The following is a 19,583-nucleotide window of genomic DNA, read 5'->3' as shown; positions in this document are numbered from 1 at the left end:
ACTCCTTTATGTCCACACTCCATAAATCTAAACGAGTGAAGGCTCGCGACTTCGTGAATGACGCGGTGTATATACTATTGACCCATTGGGTTTGGCTGGTCGAAGTATTTTATTGAATAGATGGCGTCAGCATAGGTTTTACTTCTAGTGTCAAATTCTTGTTTTTATTTTATTCTATGGCATGGATGCTTGCCCCTCAAAGGCACACTTAGATATTATACGGGAAAAATTACCAACCTGTAACATCGTCTTTTTGTATTTTTTTTTTCTCTAACCCCATTGAAAATGAAAATATGTTGTAAAAAAGCGCTCTGCAACAAAAATATGGCAACATGGCGTTTACTAAGAAAACGACTAATTTCGCTTTCATTATTTTATTGTCATAATATCATATATTAAAAAAACAGGTAACATATACACTGGTAACAATAAAATTGTAATAAATCAATACTGCGTATCATTGTCGTGACCTCAACCAAATCCTGAACTAATATTGATTCTAAACATTGATTACGATATTCACTTCAATAAAATTTGAAATCACTGAACTTGGTAGCTGTGTTTTGTTGTATTTTCTCCCTAGTGTACGGGCCATCTGAAATCAAATTTGATTACCAAATTATAATAATCTATAATCAAAAATAATTGGGAAACAAATAAGTAGGTAACCGATTTTTAATTAATTCTATCTCATTCGAGAGTTCTCGAAGTTCCTACAAAATATCGGTTATTTAGACGACCCTACTTTATCATATAAATCTATAAAAGATGCCTTAAAATCAATAATCAGGTCGCCCAAAAATACGATGAAAAAGGACTTTGTTTTTTAGTTACATGTTTATTATTGAATATCATTAAATATTTAGAACTAAATATCATGTAACTTAAACATTATCATCAAAACATTAGCCTTTAGCTTTAATACACAAACACAAAAGTTTGTTAAAAAATATCAACAATATGCCACAGTAAAAAAAATTACCAACATATTTTTGGGCCACCTGTATTTCTTTAATACCTTTTATTTTCGGTGGGGTAAATAGTTGGAGAGATCTCAGGTTTTGTGTAAAAAGCCAATAAGTATTGATAGCATACCCTAGTTCTTACCTATTTGGACCCATTGGTTGGAGGGTTTACCGGCGTCGCTCCTGGCAGCGACGATGGCTTCACGCAGGGCAAAAGCTACGGCCACTGACATGCAGATCGGAGGTTCGCCGATTGCTAGAACATTGTTATGTAGGTAGACTTCGTTGTTTAGATTGGAAAGACGGTAGGAAGAATTAGCCTATAAAAGCTATACGTAAAACACCCGCTTGTTCTTATTCCCCTTTGATCGTCAAAGACGTCAACCGAAGCGGTTACAGCCCTTATCAAAATGGTGGCAGTATTCAAGCGTGAGTTTCTCCAAAAACTTCCTACCTCGAACAGCTAAACTGTAGAATTAATTGTCGCCCGCGGTATTTCCGGACCGATACGAACTACAAAACTTCAAGAAAAGAGCGTACTCCCATCTTAAAGTACTTGCTTTCCTTTTTTTTTCTTACTAACTATCATTCTTGCCTAAGCCTTTTCCATTAAACTATGTATCATCATTAACGTCTATTTACTGTTAATGGTATACTTACATTTAGCGCCAAGGAGCCTAGGTTCAGAGTAAGACCTATTCCGAAAATACACCCGGAAGTCCTGCGGGATGTCCCTGGCCTGTGGCACATGGTAGTTCCAGGTGCGGTCCGTGAGCACCTCGCCAGTTCCAGGGTCGATGACCAGCTGTTCGCAGGTCCAGTAGCCCAGGCCCATGATGAAAGCACCTTCGACCTTAAATTATAAATTATTACGATGTTAGGATTATTAGGGCCTGTTTAGACATTAATTAGGGTGGTTCATGCTTTTGCTATTTGCGTTTAGTAGAAATTGTATGAACTCGCAATAAACACTAATTAATGTGTAAATAGCCCTTAATGGTACAGAAACTGAAAAATCGTCCTCGAGTGTTTCCCCACAAAATAAGAAAACTATAAAATAATTCAAGTAATACATAATAAATAAGAATATTGAAACGGATTACTAGCGTTTTTTAAGTCGAAAATTGCTCGACATGGTTTTATCCGTGACGAGCAGCTTCAATAGGAGCCACACGCGTTGTCAGATCGACGCAGACGCAGAGATTTTGCGTCTTCAGCTTAAAAATCGCGAGTGACCCGTTTAAATATATTTTATATACTGTCTGCATCTCACAGAAGTTTTGTAATACATAATAAGGGATACAAAAAATCTTGAAGGTTCTTACTTGTCCGATATCAATCTCAGGGCTGACGCTCTGTCCAACATCTTCCAACACATCAACGCGTATCACCTCCCACTCTCCAGTTAGGATGTCTACCTCCACCTCTGCTAGCGTCACCCCATACACATCCACTTTCTGCGTATCAGCCATCGTAACAAATCCATGCGTCTGTAAGTCCACATTAGCGTTAAATGCTGCCTTGACCAACGCCTCCCACGTCGCACTAGGATTATCCTTCCTTATAGGCGCCAACCGGACTAAGAGCTCCTCACAACACCGCTGAACACCTATCCCAATATTTATAGACGTCAAACTACCTCCAGATATAAACCCATTAGGGTTTATTATCGTATTATTCCCCTTGATTTGTATCTTATCAATAGATATTCCTAGGAAATATGCAGCAATTTGAACAGCTTTCGTATTTAAACCTTGGCCCATTTCTATTCCACCGTGAGTTAGAGTAACACTTCCATCGTCATGGTAAACTGAGAGTGTTATATCAAAATATTGTCCACCGAAAGGCTGCCATCTCAGAAGGGAAAATCTCAAGCCTCTCTTCTTCCACCTGTTCTGACTATTGAATTTATCAACGAACGCTTTTCTTTCATCATATTGTCCGTCTGCTTTTATTCGGTCTACTTGTTCTCTCAGATCAGTATAGGCAGGGTCTAGATTTCGCAATCGCACTTCTAAAGGATCTTGTGATAACTCGTATGCGATGCGCTCCAAGATAAATTCGGCTGAAGCAATAGCTTCCAGAGTTCCTGTAACACATAAAAAGAACAGTATTGTAAAAATGTATTTATTTCTGTATTTAATTCTATAAGGTATTCTCTATTACCAGTCAATGTTCGGGCAAATCAGATAAGTTTCAAATAGTGTAACACAAAAAGGAGAGGTATCTATCCAAATGGAGTTAAATATTATATGAAATAAAAATAATTAGGTTAAAAAACACAACATCAATAAAAACTTGTAATGTAGTAAGAAATAATATAAAACTATAAAGAACGTCAAAAGAGAGAAAGTCGACGAAAAGAAAAAAGCAGAGATACCAAAAAGAGCGCACATGGATCTGTAAAGAAATAATAAACAAAGTACGTCGTTTTGTGGCATTTGCAAAAGACAAGTCATAAGATACATGAACTTATAACTGGAGCACTATAAGAGCCAAGCTGGTTACTCTTACCCGGTGACCGGCACCACGTATTGCTTGCAGTATCCGTAGTGACATTGAACACCTTATAGTCGAACCGCGCCTTCTCATAGCAGTTGTTGAAGACGTCCAGCGTCGCCAGGAACAGGGGCTCGTCAACGACGTAGCCGTGGTCCATGTAAAGATTTTCGTTGCAGTATTGGATTTTGCCTGTAGCATCTACTGCTACCTGAAATGCCGGGAATATGTAAAAAGATATTAATTTGTAAATAACAGATTTCACTGTATACTAAACTCTATTCACATTAAGTACACTGTTTTATTTTGTATACCTAGATACAATGTTTCTTGGACCCCAAGTCAAATCAAAGCTGGAAAAAATTACATGTATAATAAACGTTATGACGTTTTAGTTACAATGTTTTTTCTTTAACAAAATTAAAACTGTTTCTTTTAATGCAAAATATTATACCCTAAATAATTTTAAGGAAATATATAGTGTTAATTGCCAATCAAATCAACGAAATAAATTTCTAAAACCGCTACTATTAACGCCATCTATTGGGGAATTAACTGTTAATGAAGAAAATAAAATCTGTACTTGTCGTTATTTTCTTCTTGCTAAGTATATTTTCGCCGTAACGCCGTCTTTATCAGTTAAATTAAATTATTGACTCTATCTTTATGCCCATAAAACATAAGTTTTCTTTTGGTTTTCAAATGCACAGCTTACAATCATCTCTACTTTGCCATAAGGTAAGCTCTTAGATAATGTCGTATAAAGTTCGCATTTTGTATTTTAAGTTTGGTACATTAAGTTTTTCTTATGAGAGTTTGTATTTTAAGTTTAAATAAATTATAATCAAATATTGCTATACAAATTATAACCAGTGGACCCTGGCAGTTGTTTCCCTGCTGCACATATAGTATATTGAGTGGCAGATCCAGCGTGGACAATTGGGTCAAAATATTTTTTGTATGTGGTAGTAGTAGTAAATCACTTAATTAACATAAAACAGGAAAGAACAGGGATCTCTTCCAGTTAACCTTTGAGCAATTGAGGAAGACTATGTATGTTTTAAGATTACGCGACTCTCCTGTGGATATCATAAAACAAACGGACTTAAAAGCCTAATTTTCGTATGTTATCCTTATCGTCATGTTAAAACCAAATGATTCTTATAATTTATCTGATAATTTTTAAAAAATCACAGAAAAACCGGTTCTTCCAATCGTTTTCGACCCAGTTCATAGGTATTTTTTTTAGGTTTTCTAAGCAGACTAACCTCATATTCAGTAGAACACGGTAGCCGCTTGCCCACAGCATGACTCTGCGTAGTGAGAGGTAATAATATCCTGCATGGACGGTTCAGCTTGTGGGTAACCAGTGCGCTTGCCACAGCCGCCTGGTTTCCTCGGGATATTTTTATTCCGTACGCACCGCCCAAGCGACGCACGTGTACGTCTATTCTGGAAGCATTCTATAATTGTGTCAATGAATTTTAATAATGTGCTCCGCCCATTACTTTTGTGCGTTCAGTTTTAAGAACTTGTTCAAGATAAAAAAAAACCTGAAGTTAACTCTTTCTGTCTGTCTGTTACCTCTTATCGATAAACCGCTGAACCGGTTAATATATAATTTGGTATAAAGAAAGCTTGAGTTCTAGGTTCTAGGAAAGGACATAGAATATTTTTTATCACATAAATAATTCCTTGAGGAATTGTTTCCTTCACGGTGGAATTTACCTATTTTACGCAGACGAAGTTGCAGGTAGAAGCTAGTTTCTATTGATTGAGTAAACATTTCATGACAGACAGGGAGAACTTACTTATTTTCCGGTATCTTGAGAGCCCGCGATATCATATACTGCACCCCGTCCATATGCTGCGTAGTGCAATGCACCTCCAAACCCTCTTCCGTCGGTTTTGCTACACTCACTAGCACTTCCATACAAAAGTGCATCTGTTGGTAAATCGTTTCCTCACCCTTTATCACTTTAGTAATCTCCGATCCTTTACTAGTAGCCGGGACTGCTTGTCCCAATTTAGTCCTGTTCGTATCTTTCTTTGCAACTTTTATATCTATGACTGGCTTCTTAACATTCTTGTATCTGACTTGAACAAGTTTCGCGGCGTATTCTGCTATAGTCCTGGTCTCAGCTACTAGAATTCCAATGACTTGGCCGTTATATTTGACGGGACCAGAACAGAATAGCTCTTCTTGAGCGAGAAAGAAAGGGTTGTCTCCTGGAGTGAAAGAATTGACGCCTGGAATGTCTTTTGCTGAGTAGAATGTTACTACGCCTGGGTGATGCTGGAATTAAGAACAGAGGACAGAAGAATTTTATTGTTCTTTGATATAAATATCTCACATCTCACCCATTTGGAATGACAGGAAATAAAACACTAAGTAGGTAGGTATTTTAAACTCAATGATTGTAGGTATGCTACTGGTGTAGCGTACACCTCACATCAGCCAATGCAAGTTCTGGGCTTCACGTTGGATTGCACTATATGATTGTTTTATGGACTTGTGAAAGAGCTCTTGAGGCCTACTCCCAGAAAATAATTTTGAACACATATATTGTGCAACTTTATTTTTTTTTGTAAATTTTTGCAAGTGTCCCTGGTCATTCATAGCGAAAATACCCTTTGTTATTATTCTGAGATGCAACAATTGTAACAACTTAGATTGCAGAAACAGATTGTTAGTATAGAAGAGTAATTTACCAAGGCTTCACTGGCATCAATGTGGTCAATCTCACCAACTGGGACTCTGGCCAGAACAAATGCTCCAAACACTTCTCGCGGGAGGGCCGGCAGGTCTTCTGTGTACGGTGCTTCACCAGCACACTGGATCTAGGTATAAATAAATGAATAATATGACACAACCTTACACGGTAACACGGATCACTACAGATGGTGCAGGTCTGCCTGCACCCCAGGCAGACCTAAAAAAGAGATGGCGGGACGACTTGGATGCATTTTATCCGGATTGGCGAGAAAGTATAAACGACAGGTCGAGTGGAAGAAACGAGAGGAGGCCTTTGCCTAGCAGTAGGATATCAATCTAGGTTAATAAAAACTTTGCACAGTGATCCATGCCCCAAACTAAGCAAAGCTTGTACTATAGGCAAATAAAGACATACTTGAATATATGAATACATACTTCGATTTTTTATCCCTTCTTGATATGTTTTGTTTGATATGAGTATGTGATGAATAAAATAAAGGAAAGTAAAAGTCGTTACCTACTTACCAGTGCCTCAACCTTCTCAATAGGCTGGTTGAGGGGCCACAGCATGGGGTTGGTGGTAAAAATCTGCCTGCCATCAGAGACGGGACGTGTTTTGCTTAAGACGATCCCACCAGAAGCGTATTTAGGGGACACTATGTTACCGGGACACAGTGACAGAAGACCCTGTTGGTAAAGGTCATAATAATGTACCTATTATAAAGTTAGATTCATCTAAAACAAACCATAGATAGAGATGAAATTAATGATACTTTTGTTACATTTACCTCAAGTTTCCTAAGTTTTAAGGCAGTTTTATTGTTCCTTCAATGGTACAATAAAACTGTGTCCTGATAGGACTATACCGTCATTCAAGCGACAGGAGTCATAGGTATCTAGGTTTTTTGCTTTGTGTGTGCTGATAGTCATAAGGGGCTTAAAATCAAAATTAAATCGAAAGCCAGCGCGGCTGGCCTACAAGCAAGCACCATGATGTGTACTATTTCGTGGTTTTCATTATTTTTGTCTTTTGTACGTAAGTAAAATCACACTATCATCAGATTATATCATTTTCTTTTTAGACTGTGTAACAATGTCGTTTTTAGGGTTCCGTAGCCAAATGGCAAAAAACGGAACCCTTATAGATTCGTCATGTCCGTCTGTCTGTCCGATTCTGTCACAGCCACTTTTTTCCGAAACTATAAGAGCTGTACTGTTCAAACTTAGTAAGTAGATGTATTCTATGAACCGCATTAAGATTTTCACACAAAAATAGAAAAAAAACAATAAATTTTGGGGGTTCCCCATACTTAGAACTGAAACTCAAAAAAACTTTTTTCATCAAACCCATACGTGTGGGGTATCTATGGATAGGTCTTCAAAAATGATATTGAGGTTTCTAATATCATTTTTTTCTAAAATGAATAGTTTGCGCGAGAGACACTTCCAAAGTGGTAAAATGTGTGTCCCCCCCCCGTAACTTCTAAAATAACAGAATGAAAAATCTAAAAAAAATATATGATATACATTGCCATGTAAACTTCCACCAAAAATTGGTTTGAACGAGATCTAGTAAGTAGTTTTTTTTTAATACGTCATGAAATTAAAAAAAAATTTTTTTTTTCAACATACCCATACATGTGGGGTATCTATGGATAGGTCTTCAAAAATGATATTAAGGTTTCTAATATCATTTTTTTCTAAACTGAATAGTTTGCGCGAGAGAACCTCCCAAAGTGAAAAAAAGTGTGTCCCCCCCCTGTAACTTCTAAAATAACAGAATGAAAAATCTAAAAAAAATATATGATATACATTACGATGCAAACTTCTAACGAAAATTGGTTTGAACGAGATCTAGTGAGTAGTTTTTTTTTAATACGTCATGAAATTAAAAAAAAAAATTTTTTTTCAACATACCCATACATGTGGGGTATCTATGGATAGGTCTTCAAAAATGATATTAAGGTTTCTAATATCATTTTTTTCTAAACTGAATAGTTTGCGCGAGAGAACCTCCCAAAGTGAAAAAAAGTGTGTCCCCCCCCTGTAACTTCTAAAATAACAGAATGAAAAATCTAAAAAAAATATATGATATACATTACGATGCAAACTTCTAACGAAAATTGGTTTGAACGAGATCTAGTGAGTAGTTTTTTTTTAATACGTCATAAAATTAAAAAAAAAAATTATTTCGTCAAACCCATACGTGTGGGGTATCTATGGATAGGTCTTCAAAAATGATATTTAGGTTCCTAATATAATTTTTTTCTAAAGTGAATAGTTTGCGCGAGAGACACTACCAAAGTGGTAAAATGTGTGTCCAAAGTGGTAAAATGTTGAACGAGATCTAGTAGTTTAAGTAGTTTTTTTTAATACGTCATAAAGGAACCCTTCTTGGGCGAGTCCGACTCGCACTTGGCCGCTTTTATTTTTTCATTACCATCAAAGGCTACAAAATGCTTTCATGACAGATATCAGGGACGCTCCTATATCTTTTTTGTTTTATTACCTTATAAAACAAATTCACAGCAAGGTCTCTCCTATAGTTCGCCGAAGGTTCCGGCGGATTGTCTACCACCACCAGTTCCTGCATGAGGACCTTGATGGCGCTCTGCAGCGTGTCGTTGGAGAACAACTGTCTTCCAAGAAGAAACCTTAATGAAAGAAATATGTGGAGCAATGATTAACGAATTAAAGAATCAATATGGCGAAGGACGCCATTTAATATTTACTACGGGAAAAATCGTCTTAGGGCAAGAAATCTATTATTTGTATACCTACGTATAATACGTCGCTTAGACACATTCAGAAAGAAAGAGCTTCACTCTTGCTCTACCGACCTTCTATAAGTGGAGTAGATAATATGTGTACAAACGCAAGAGTTAAAATCAATGAAAGAGCTTGACGGTCTTCCCTTGGAGACGGGTTTTCCCACATTTACCGTAATGTAAGTTTTTTTAAATAAAATTATATAATGATATGAGCAATATTACTATCGACACAAACCTCACTTCAGGTTTTGTCGTTGTCTAACTACATTTAAGGTCAGACTCTAGTTTACCTCTCAGTATTCTTGGCGTGTGTGAAGTGCGGAGAAAGCCCGCTAAAGACCATTCGAGCTAGACATACATGGTCTTGCGGTGCGCAGAACTTGTAAAGGAATGCGGCGTTGACGATGGCGTGAGCGTTTTGAGCGCGCGGCATTACCTGTAAAATTAGTTGGACTATAAGGTTGCAGCCACAAACATCTTTACAAGGCAGCTTTCCAAAAATATATGTACAAACCTCCAAGACACTGACAATAAGGTCGTGTAAATTTATACCTTATATTTAAAAAGTGAAGAAATACTAGGTGAAGCTCCTCAGCTTCCCCTTTTTCTTTTTCTCCTTTTCCCCCTCGGAATCTGAGTAAACAAGTGAAGAGCGAAGTATAAAAGGAGGGAGAACAGCAGCCATTGGTTCAAGCAGCCAAAAAAGAGAGAGAAAGAATAGAGATAAAGAGAGGTATGGGAATCATTGTAAATTTCATCACGTCGTGTTTTTAAACCGTCCGGTTCGAAATGTAATCCGTCCGGTACGTACTATGTGCCTGATGAGTTTTTTTTTCACAAAAGTTTACTTTTCGTTTTTGAGTAAATTTATGTAGAAGTTGCATTTGTGTTTTCTAAAGTTTGTTGACTGAAATCATTCAAAATTAAAAATACGTTTTTTCAAACTCTTCCCCCTATCTACTATTGAACTTATAATCTATTATTGTTCATAGAGATCGGCGATAATCCATTGGACCTTCAAGAAGGTTCTAACGACTGCTTAATACGTGCTTCATTACTGTGTTTTGCGGTAATTCTTACAATTGCTTTGTTTTTTCAAGTACTCTGTTAAGTAGATGGGGCAAAAAGAAAAACTAAACACTATAAACATGTCGATTTGCATCAATCTAAACGTCTCTTATTACTTATTTTATAGGAGACTGAGACTTTCACTGGGCGTCCAACGTGAGTTTAGATCCTCGGGGACCGATCGGGGCACAGAAATATTTCTGTGGATCGGGGTCTGGATATTTACCTTAAAGGACACGAATTTATACGAACGGCTAAGAGGCGGGAACAGGACGTTCAAGATGACCTTTCCTCTCATATCCACCCGGAGAAACGCTTCAGGCGTCATCGTTATGTGCACTCCGTAATGGTCCACTAAAATTGTAAATATAAACATGAAAATAATCAGATTATCGAGATTTTTTTAATTAAATTTCGCATTTGCGTGATATTACTGGTGATTGCAATAATATCAAAATCGAAGTTGCTGCCCGGTTTTTTGAGTAATGCTGGTGTAGTCTGAATCTGGAACCTTTATGGTATGCTCCAAGGATATTTGGCATCTTAATAAGTTTATGGCAAAAGGAGAATGGGCAATTTGTCCCATGGATGTATACTGTTGAGACATATCTCGTTTGAAAGGGTTGACTCTTAGCATTATTTTATTGTATGACACCAACTTTGGATAACGTGCAGGGACTGAGCAATTAAAAAAAAAGAGTGGCGAATATAAACTGTTGTTTTACAAAGTACTTGTTACGTAGCCGGTTGTTAGGTGTTTTGTATGAAAGAATATGAGAAATTCTAGATTTCTGTTTACCACTACTTACGTTTAAGTACGTACAGGGCTGGAATTAGTTGATATAACATATGCTTGAATGAAAAATATTGCTATTAAACACTGAAACTTGCTTGTATACTCAAGCCATATATATCATTTAAAAGACATTTTTATAAGGTATTTTAATATATATATACTTGCACTCAAATGCTTGCAGGGGCGGTAATAAAACGAGTTTTTTCGTTAATTAATTGTGGTAAATGCCGCTTTGTTTGTTCTACCTGGCACTAGATGGAGCCTTGGTAGCAGTTTGGGTAATTTTTACTATTGGTATATACAATTGAGTCATATCCTATTTGGAAGGTCTTCAATTAAGCATTAATTACTTATATGACACCAAAGACCGAAAGTGTCCAGGGAAGATGATATTAATAATTTTGATCATGCGCTGCGGCGTAAACTGGAACTAAAAAATGTCATTCATCTAGAGTTACTTTTGTAACCATTTACATCACTTTGCATGCCTGAAATATAATGAAAAAGTAATTTATATATTTTTTTAAATTATTACTGCTCAATAAATGGCACTAAACTACTTAATTATGATTTTTCAAATCCTCTCTAGTACTGACATCTTGCGTGCAATAGGAGAACCGAATGAGCGGCAAATGCTGGATCCGTATAGTCGCTTATAAACGCTAAAAATGTCACCGAAGAATAAGTTTGTTTAATTCGGAACTTTGACAATAAAAGGAGTGGTTACCTTGAACTAGTAAGTTTCGTCTATTTATCTCTCTTGCTCTTACATATTCGAGTGATAAAGGTAGAAAAAGCATTACATTTTTTAAAGTTCGCGTTATGTCCCGCTAGAAACGTTATATAAACTTATTATTAAACATGAAATAAGATTCCTAAGCAATAAGTAGGTAAGTAAATGTATTTATGGAGTAGTTGGAGTACCATAATTAGCAGCAAGAAAATAAATCTAAGTTTATATGTTACGATAAAATAAATCGTAAAAAGGTACTATGTACATACTTGTTTTGTCTCTCTGCAGGAAAATTGTGTAAAAGTGAAACATTTGAGATTGCGTCGCGGTTCAAAGCAACGTTTCCTTCGTTTGCCATATGAAGCAGGATTAAATTGTGTAGTTTTAAGTTCTCATGTAAGTGAATTGTCAAATTCTTAGTGAGAATAAAGAATCTTAAACCTAAAATTAACGCAGTGAATACAATAAAAGCATCAGCGACTCTTAACTGCTTGCCAAGCTAAGATAGTAGCTGTATTTCGTTCCATTATATATACATATGAAATAAAAACTTTTGAATACATTTAACACCTTTATTTCATATAAATTGAAAAATAACTGACGGCATACATTTTCTTCACGGTCGCACAAATATTAGCAGGATGAGTCGACAAGTTAATTTAAAGCAAGCATTGGTGAATAGGTGCATCCAGATCCAGATAAGAGAATGCATGGTTATTGCGCCAATCTCGGACCATTTGCGATTAGTTTGCTAGCTGAAGCGGGTTAACGAAAAACAGTAACTGGCGACGCTAGCTGGCGCGGACGCGTGCGACGAATTTTACCTACAAAGGCACCCGCGCACGTGCACCCGCTCCGTGCACTCGCGCCAGCTAGCAAACGCCCTTAACCTTTTGAACGCCAAGAATACCTTAAGGCGTCGTAACTAGCTATGCTCAAAGCGTCATAAATACATTATAGCTGATATAGCCGCTGTCAGAGTAACCTTCACACTTTCAAGTAAGGTTTAGGGCATAGGGCGTCCGCAACGTCGCGCGTGTGCATGGAGCGGGCGTGCGGCTTAGAGCTCGTTCCCACTATGTCGGATGTCGTGGCGATTTTTAATCGTGTGTCGTTGCCGCTGTTCTCACTATGTCGGATGTCGGATCCGGATTTCAATCGGGTGTCGGCGGTACTGTTCCCACTAGTCGTCTGTCGTGCACGATCGCAGCTGGCGTGTATTTTTCGAGTGGGTAGCGAGGCTTAGTACAAGATGAACGTCGACGAAATGTTTGTGGTTTTGTATTATTTGCGAAAGAAACGATTAGAGGCAGTTAAAAAAAGCGGCCAAGTGCGAGTCGGACTCGCGCATGAAGGGTTCCGTACAATTTAAGACGTATTAAAAAAAAATCTTCTTACTAGATCTTGTTCAACATTTTACCACTTTGGACACACATTTTACCACTTTGGAAGTGTCTCTCGCGCAAACTATTCAGTTTAGAAAAAAATGATTTTAGGAACCTAACTATCATTTTTGAAGACCTATCCATACATACCTTACACATATATGTTTGATGAAAAAAATTTTTTTTTAATTTTATGACTTATTAAAAAAAAACTACTCACTAGATCTCGTTCAAAACAATTTTCGGTAAAAGTTTGCATGGTAATGTATATCATATATTTTTTTTAGATTTTTTATTCTGTTATTTTAGAAGTTACAGGGGGGGGACACACTTTTTTTCACTTTGGAAGGTTCTCTCGCGCAAACTATTCAGTTTAGAAAAAAATGATATTAGAAACATTAATATCATTTTTGAAGACCTATCCATAGATACCCCACACGTATGGGTATGATGAAAAAAAATTTTTTTTTTTTATTTCATGACGTATTAAAAAAAACTACTTACTAGATCTCGTTCAAACCAATTTTCGGTGGAAGTTTACATGGCAATGTATATCATATATTTTTTTTAGATTTTTCATTCTGTTAGTTTAGAAGTTACGGGGGGGGGGACACACTTTTTTTCACTTTGGAAGGTTCTCTCGCGCAAACAATTCAGTTTAGAAAAAAAATGATATTAGAAACATTAATATCATTTTTGAAGACCTATCCATAGATACCCCACACGTATGGGTATGATGAAAAATTTTTTTTTTTTAATTTCATGACGTATTAAAAAAAAACTACTTACTAGATCTCGTTCAAACCAATTTTCGGTGGAAGTTTACATGGCAATGTATATCATATATTTTTTTTAGATTTTTCATTCTGTTATTTTAGAAGTTACGGGGGGGGGACACACATTTTACCACTTTGGAAGTGTCTCTCGCGCAAACTATTCATTTTAGAAAAAAATGATATTAGAAACCTCAATATCATTTTTGAAGACCTATCCATAGATACCCCACACGTATGGGTTTGATGAAAAAAGATTTTTTGAGTTTCAGTTCTAAGTATGGGGAACCCCCAAAATTTATTGTTTTTTTTCTATTTTTGTGTAAACATCCTAATGCGGTTCATAGAATACATCTACTTACCAAGTTTGAACAGTACAGCTCTTATAGTTTCGGAAAAAAGTGGCTGTGACAGAATCGGACAGACAGACGGACATGACGAATCTATAAGGGTTCCGTTTTTTGCCATTTGGCTACGGAACCCTAAAAAGGAGATATTGGGTACACCCAATTCTCAAGGAAAGATTTACCTTATGAATATTTCAGAATTTGATAGCTGAATTAAGAAGCGATCGCAACGACGCGGCAGCGACGCGCGGGTGTGTGAGGGGGTGCCGCGCGGGCGGCGCGGGCGAAATCGTTCCGACATCCGACAAAATGTGAACAGCGCTATATTCACTCGTACGCGAGCGAGACACGACACGATTTTTTTCCGGGCTGGGAGGGCTGGCAAAACGCACGACATTTTATGTCGTATCCGACACAAAATCGTTGTCGGACGAGTGTGAACAGCTTCATATAAAATGTTCTGCCAGTGGAACGTACGATTAAAAATCGCCACGACATCCGACATAGTGGGAACGAGCTCTTACAGTATGAGCAACGCTAACTGGCGCGGACGCGTGCGACTGATTTTACTTACAAAGGCACCTGCGCGTGTTTGCCCGCTCTGTGCACTAGCGCCAGCTAGCAAACGCCCTTAACCTTTTGAACGTCAAGAACACCTAAAGGCGCCGTCACTAGACATGATTTAAGGGCCATGAACACATTAATGATTATAGCTGTTATAATCGCTGTCAAAGTCCCTAATGTAATACTCATGCACTTTCAAGCTCACTTGCGCCCGTGACCTTGGCATGTGAGTAACGTTTTTGTTATGGCGTTCAAAGGGTAAAATATCAATGTCGTAATGCGTCGCTAGCGCGTTATTTTCGAATCGCACCCGTGTTCCCGTGTTGGACTGCACACGCGGTGTACACTTCTTGTTATTGTAACCGTTTGTGCGCCTAGATAACACAAGTACACATACACAACTCGCAAAATGCTCGCGTGCTCTTGTTTATATGTAAAGTACGTCTTCTAGGGCCGTGGATTGGACCCACGCGACCGGCGGGGCGGTGAGCGGCATACATTGGTCGCAATGCAAGCTGTAAAGCTAGTGCAGTGCATGAGGGACGCGCGGCTTTCTCTCACCACATCTTTAGGTGTTCTTGCCGTTCAAAAGGCTAAAAGCACCCAATGAGGTGGCTTTACATTAGCTAGATGCCGGCCCACACGCCGATCCGGTGTGCAGGCTAAGGAAATCGCTATGTAGGCCAATTCGAAAGTGCAACTGACATTAAACCAATTTTAGAATAATATTGGAATGATACCAGTTAGCTGTCATTCGTGTGTTCATTTCGCACTTATACGCATGTATTTGTGCGAGCGAGACGCCCGCAACTAACTGATATGATTCCAATATTACTCTAATATCGGTGTGCACGCCCCTTATATTCATAAGCAAGGTAAGATTGAACCACTATAGAAGGCAGCGAAGAGGCCGGCAATGGAACTGGTAGCGTTTGATGGAGTCAGTTTTCTGTCAAATGCAAGTTCAAATTGGCCTGACTGTCTCACTCGCACACCGGAGTAGCGTTTCATATAAGCGTACTTTGTTATATCCAATCGACCCGCTCTATTCAGTAGGTTTCATTATCTCGATCCATCAGTTAAGTAACAATCTCTTCAATCTGGTGGATCGAGATGGTGGATCCTACTGGACAGATGGAACCTATGGATAGGAAAACGTTATGCTCAACAATTTGGTAGCAGAAGCGATGTGATTTTTTAAAATCGCGACTGTGTCGTTGACATAATATATCTGAGGACGGGCCTTACGGGCAATAAGAATGGGGCCAGTACAGCGGTGTTACGCACACGAGTTTGAGCCAATCGTGCAGTCTAACGCCACAAGTACCACGACGTGATTGGTTGATGAGTTCGCATTATGCACGCGATTGATCGCATCTAGTTGCGTTAGACAGCACGATTGGCTCGAATTTGTGAATGACACAACTGAACTAGCACTATCGTTATTGCCCCTAAGGTCGGTCCTTAGATATATGGTAAGCGTCAGGATGGCGGTGGACCTCAGCGAATTTCAAAGAAATATTTATAAACATATTGTACCTTCTGTGTACCTTTAATATAAACCAGTGTACCTTTCCCCAAAACGAGATATTTTACAAAACGGTCCACCCGCCAACCTGACGTCAGGATGGCGGGTGGACCTATGAAATCTTGCATTATACCGCACTAAAAGTATGCAGTTATATTGTGCATGAGCTTAGCCTAGCTAGCTTGTTTTGGGGAGAGGTACACCGGTTTCTATTTCTATTTACAGAGGTAAACTGAAGGTACAGTCACCATCATATATATCGGAGCGGCCAAGGTACCCACGAATATCTGAACATGCCTCTACTGTCAAGAGGTTAGAGTGCGTGTTTAGAGATCTTTGAGCACCTCGGCCACTCCGATATATCTGATGGCGACTGTACCATATAACTGCATACTTTTAGTGCGGTATAATGCAAGATTTCATAGATCCAACCGCAATCCTGACGTCAGAATGGCGGGTGGACTTTTTCTTAAATATCTCGTTTTGGGTTAGGTACACAGAAGGTACAGTATGTTTATAAATACTTACTTACTGCTATGGCGCAGCGACCCGAAGTGGATCTTGGCCTCCGACACCAAAGACCGCCATGCTTCTCTGTCCAAAACCGTTTCCATCTAGTCGACGGCGCCGAGTTCGCTAAGGTCTTTTTGCATTTCATCTCTCCAGCGGGACCTACCTAGGACGTCTAGACGGTCTTCGGCCATTTGGAACTTCAGAGTACGCCCTCCAGGCTGCACGATCCTCACCCATCTGGACTACGTGCCTGAGTCATCGGAGTCTGGCAGCGCGAAAAATCCTAGGACTCACACGTGGAGAGGATGGAACCTGGAGACTCCACAGGAATCAGGACATTGAAGATCTGGTGTCCGAGCCGGACGTCATTGGATGTTTATAAATATTTCTTTGAAATTCGCTGAGGTCCATCCGCCATCTAGACGCCAGATGTCAATGCCGAGTGCGACCGCCCTTAAAGCGGTATATTATCTCTAGTCTCTCCAATATGTTCTCCTGGTGGGTCCACGGGGTTTATTTAGCGGGTCTACGTGTACCTAATTATTTTTACCATGGGCCGACCATGAACACGATTCTATTTTGAAAACGTTGCCCGCGTAGCTACTTCAGTCTTAGGCGGTATATACTCTACACCACGTTCACAAAAGATTGATATTTTAGGTAAAAACTCACATTTCGCTATATTTGTCCATAGTAAATACTAATTCAAAAACTACTGTAGGGCCTAAAATCTTCTGTGATAGTAATGTAGAAATAAATACTGTTGACAGGCGGTCAACGGTATTTAGTACAATAATTACACTGAAACAATTCGTATAGAATACAGAACCTATGAATAATATATATCTAGAGAATCTAACTTTAATGCAATAATATAATTGAACAAAAGAAATACATTAGTACGAGTAGTACGATCAACCTATATGTCTATTTTTAATAGTCTTAATGTTCGTGTATCGGTTCTGTATTCTATGGCCATTAATTATGCTTTATTTTTCAACTTTCTTTGACTACACACAAGTACACATTATATTTGCTTTTTTCTTGAACTTTATCTTGCCCATGTTCGATTCTTCTTATGTCGATGCATCCTCATTATTTCCGTATGGTTTCTGAAAATACAATAACAGTTTTTGTATTGTTTTCTAATACCTATGTTTGAAGTCGGTTTCCTATTTTTAAGAGAAGTTTTTTTTTTCATGTAAGTACCGTCAAGTGGGGTAAATTAGAGCAGATGGGATACCTATCGACAATTATGTCAATAAACAGTTTTACGTTCCATCAAGAATTGAGAGGTTGCCTCAATTCCTCATGGAACCCATGATGTAAGCTAGACCTTTACACAAATATTCCTTAAACCTCGTTAACCCTTTACCAGGCCCCGAAGAACCAGCGTGTCTTAATACGTACTTTATATGCTGTTGCAACCGTATTGAACGCCTTGTAAAAAATGTATTTATGAACGTCGGAGATCTTCCTTTAAACCAGAAATAAAAATGTGGGTTAAGGTTATCCCATCGCCTGTCTAAGTAATGAACTGTCATACTAGATTTTGTCTTATTATATTCTTGATCAGGCCAAGGGATATATTCCACCCACATCTTATATCGGTTATAATAGTCAAGGTTTAACTCCAAATCTCCTACGAAACATTATATCAATCACTGAAAAAAAATCACTTACTTACGTGAGTTTTTATGACATGACAAGACAATTTACCGGGCCATGGGAAATATAGCTCCCACACAGTTAAACTCTAATAAGGCCATGGGATAATGTCAACCCACATCCTAATTCTGGTCATACACAATAATGCATGAATATTTAGCAATGTTTCCGATTACATTAGCTTTCAACACTCAAAATCTACAAAATATCAAAAAATTATTCGACCTATGTACTTCTGTTTCATAGAAATTATGAAAAGTGTTCGAATTTATCCGTAGTTTACTGAAATTAGCGTTCAAGTGAATTTAAACGGCTGCCAAAGATATATTACGCAATTTAGAAGCGTGTTGTGAATGAAGATCATAAAATAATATTTTCAGGGATTGACAAAATATTTTGTAGGTGGTTTGGAGTTAAAACCTGACTACGGTAACCGATATAAGATGTGGGTGAAATATATCCCTTGGCCTGGTAAAGGGTTAAGCAAGTAGCTTCTTTACAAACATAACAAAGAAGACAAATCGTCTAGGGTGAAATACGCATCGTTAAAGAGTTATTTTCTGGTCCTGATCAGAAGTTCCACTTCTTCAAATAGCACTTTTTTGAATGGCAATGCCTGGTCTGTTGATGAAACTAAAAAACGCCTATAAGATTTGGGGAGTTCCCTTAATTCCTCGTGGTTTTGTCAAAAATAGGACCATCTTGGAACTATATACCCACTTTCAAACGATAACTAATTTTCAACATTGGTTCAGAAAATTTTTGAAGTCGGTTAAAAAGTAGTATCTTTACAATACTTTCCTTTTACTAAGAAGGGATGACTACTACAATTTGCTTACTAAGTAAGTACTTACTTACTATTAGTATCAGATTGGAGTCGACTCGAGAGTCGATAAAATGGGCGTCGCTACCCTTTCCGGGTGGGGGGGATTTCACCGCATGAAAAAGAGACACATATAGTGAGTTCTTACTGTTCTACCAAACTACATATATAAAGTAGTCGTACTTTTTGAGTCAAATTAGTTTAATTCTAAAGGTGCGACGTAATGGCCTGAAGCCCGCTCTTAGCATACCTAGTTATACTATTTGATGGATATTGGTGTCAATTTATAATACGTTTAAGTATTCATTGTCTTTACCTAATTATCTTTACCTTTTGCCGACCGGTTTGGCCTAGTGGGTAGTGACCCTGCTTATGAAGTATGAAGCCGATGGTCCCGAGTTTGAATCGCGTAAGGGCATTTCTTTGTGTGATGA

General features: G+C 38.1%; 1 protein-coding gene across 1 annotated transcript in view; it reads right to left on the bottom strand.

The window, feature by feature from the left end:
* Positions 1-417: 417 nt before the first annotated feature.
* LOC133525469 (xanthine dehydrogenase-like) overlaps positions 418-19,583 on the bottom strand; it is a 33,494-nt gene continuing 14,328 nt past the window's right edge. The window contains exons 8-19 of the mRNA XM_061861718.1: positions 10,246-10,373; positions 9,242-9,387; positions 8,690-8,834; positions 6,706-6,867; positions 6,177-6,305; positions 5,276-5,760; positions 4,733-4,916; positions 3,480-3,675; positions 2,291-3,054; positions 1,626-1,818; positions 1,108-1,221; positions 418-595 (exon numbers count right to left, since the gene is read on the bottom strand). Coding sequence (XP_061717702.1) covers positions 525-595; positions 1,108-1,221; positions 1,626-1,818; positions 2,291-3,054; positions 3,480-3,675; positions 4,733-4,916; positions 5,276-5,760; positions 6,177-6,305; positions 6,706-6,867; positions 8,690-8,834; positions 9,242-9,387; positions 10,246-10,373 — 2,717 coding nt within the window. The 3' untranslated portion in view covers positions 418-524. The remainder of the gene's footprint in view (positions 596-1,107; positions 1,222-1,625; positions 1,819-2,290; positions 3,055-3,479; positions 3,676-4,732; positions 4,917-5,275; positions 5,761-6,176; positions 6,306-6,705; positions 6,868-8,689; positions 8,835-9,241; positions 9,388-10,245; positions 10,374-19,583) is intronic.

This window comes from Cydia pomonella, chromosome 15 (genome assembly GCF_033807575.1).
Source record: "Cydia pomonella isolate Wapato2018A chromosome 15, ilCydPomo1, whole genome shotgun sequence".
Classification (NCBI taxonomy): domain Eukaryota; kingdom Metazoa; phylum Arthropoda; class Insecta; order Lepidoptera; family Tortricidae; genus Cydia; species Cydia pomonella.
Note: the sequence above shows the minus strand (reverse complement) of the source record. Positions and strands in the feature narration are given on the sequence as shown.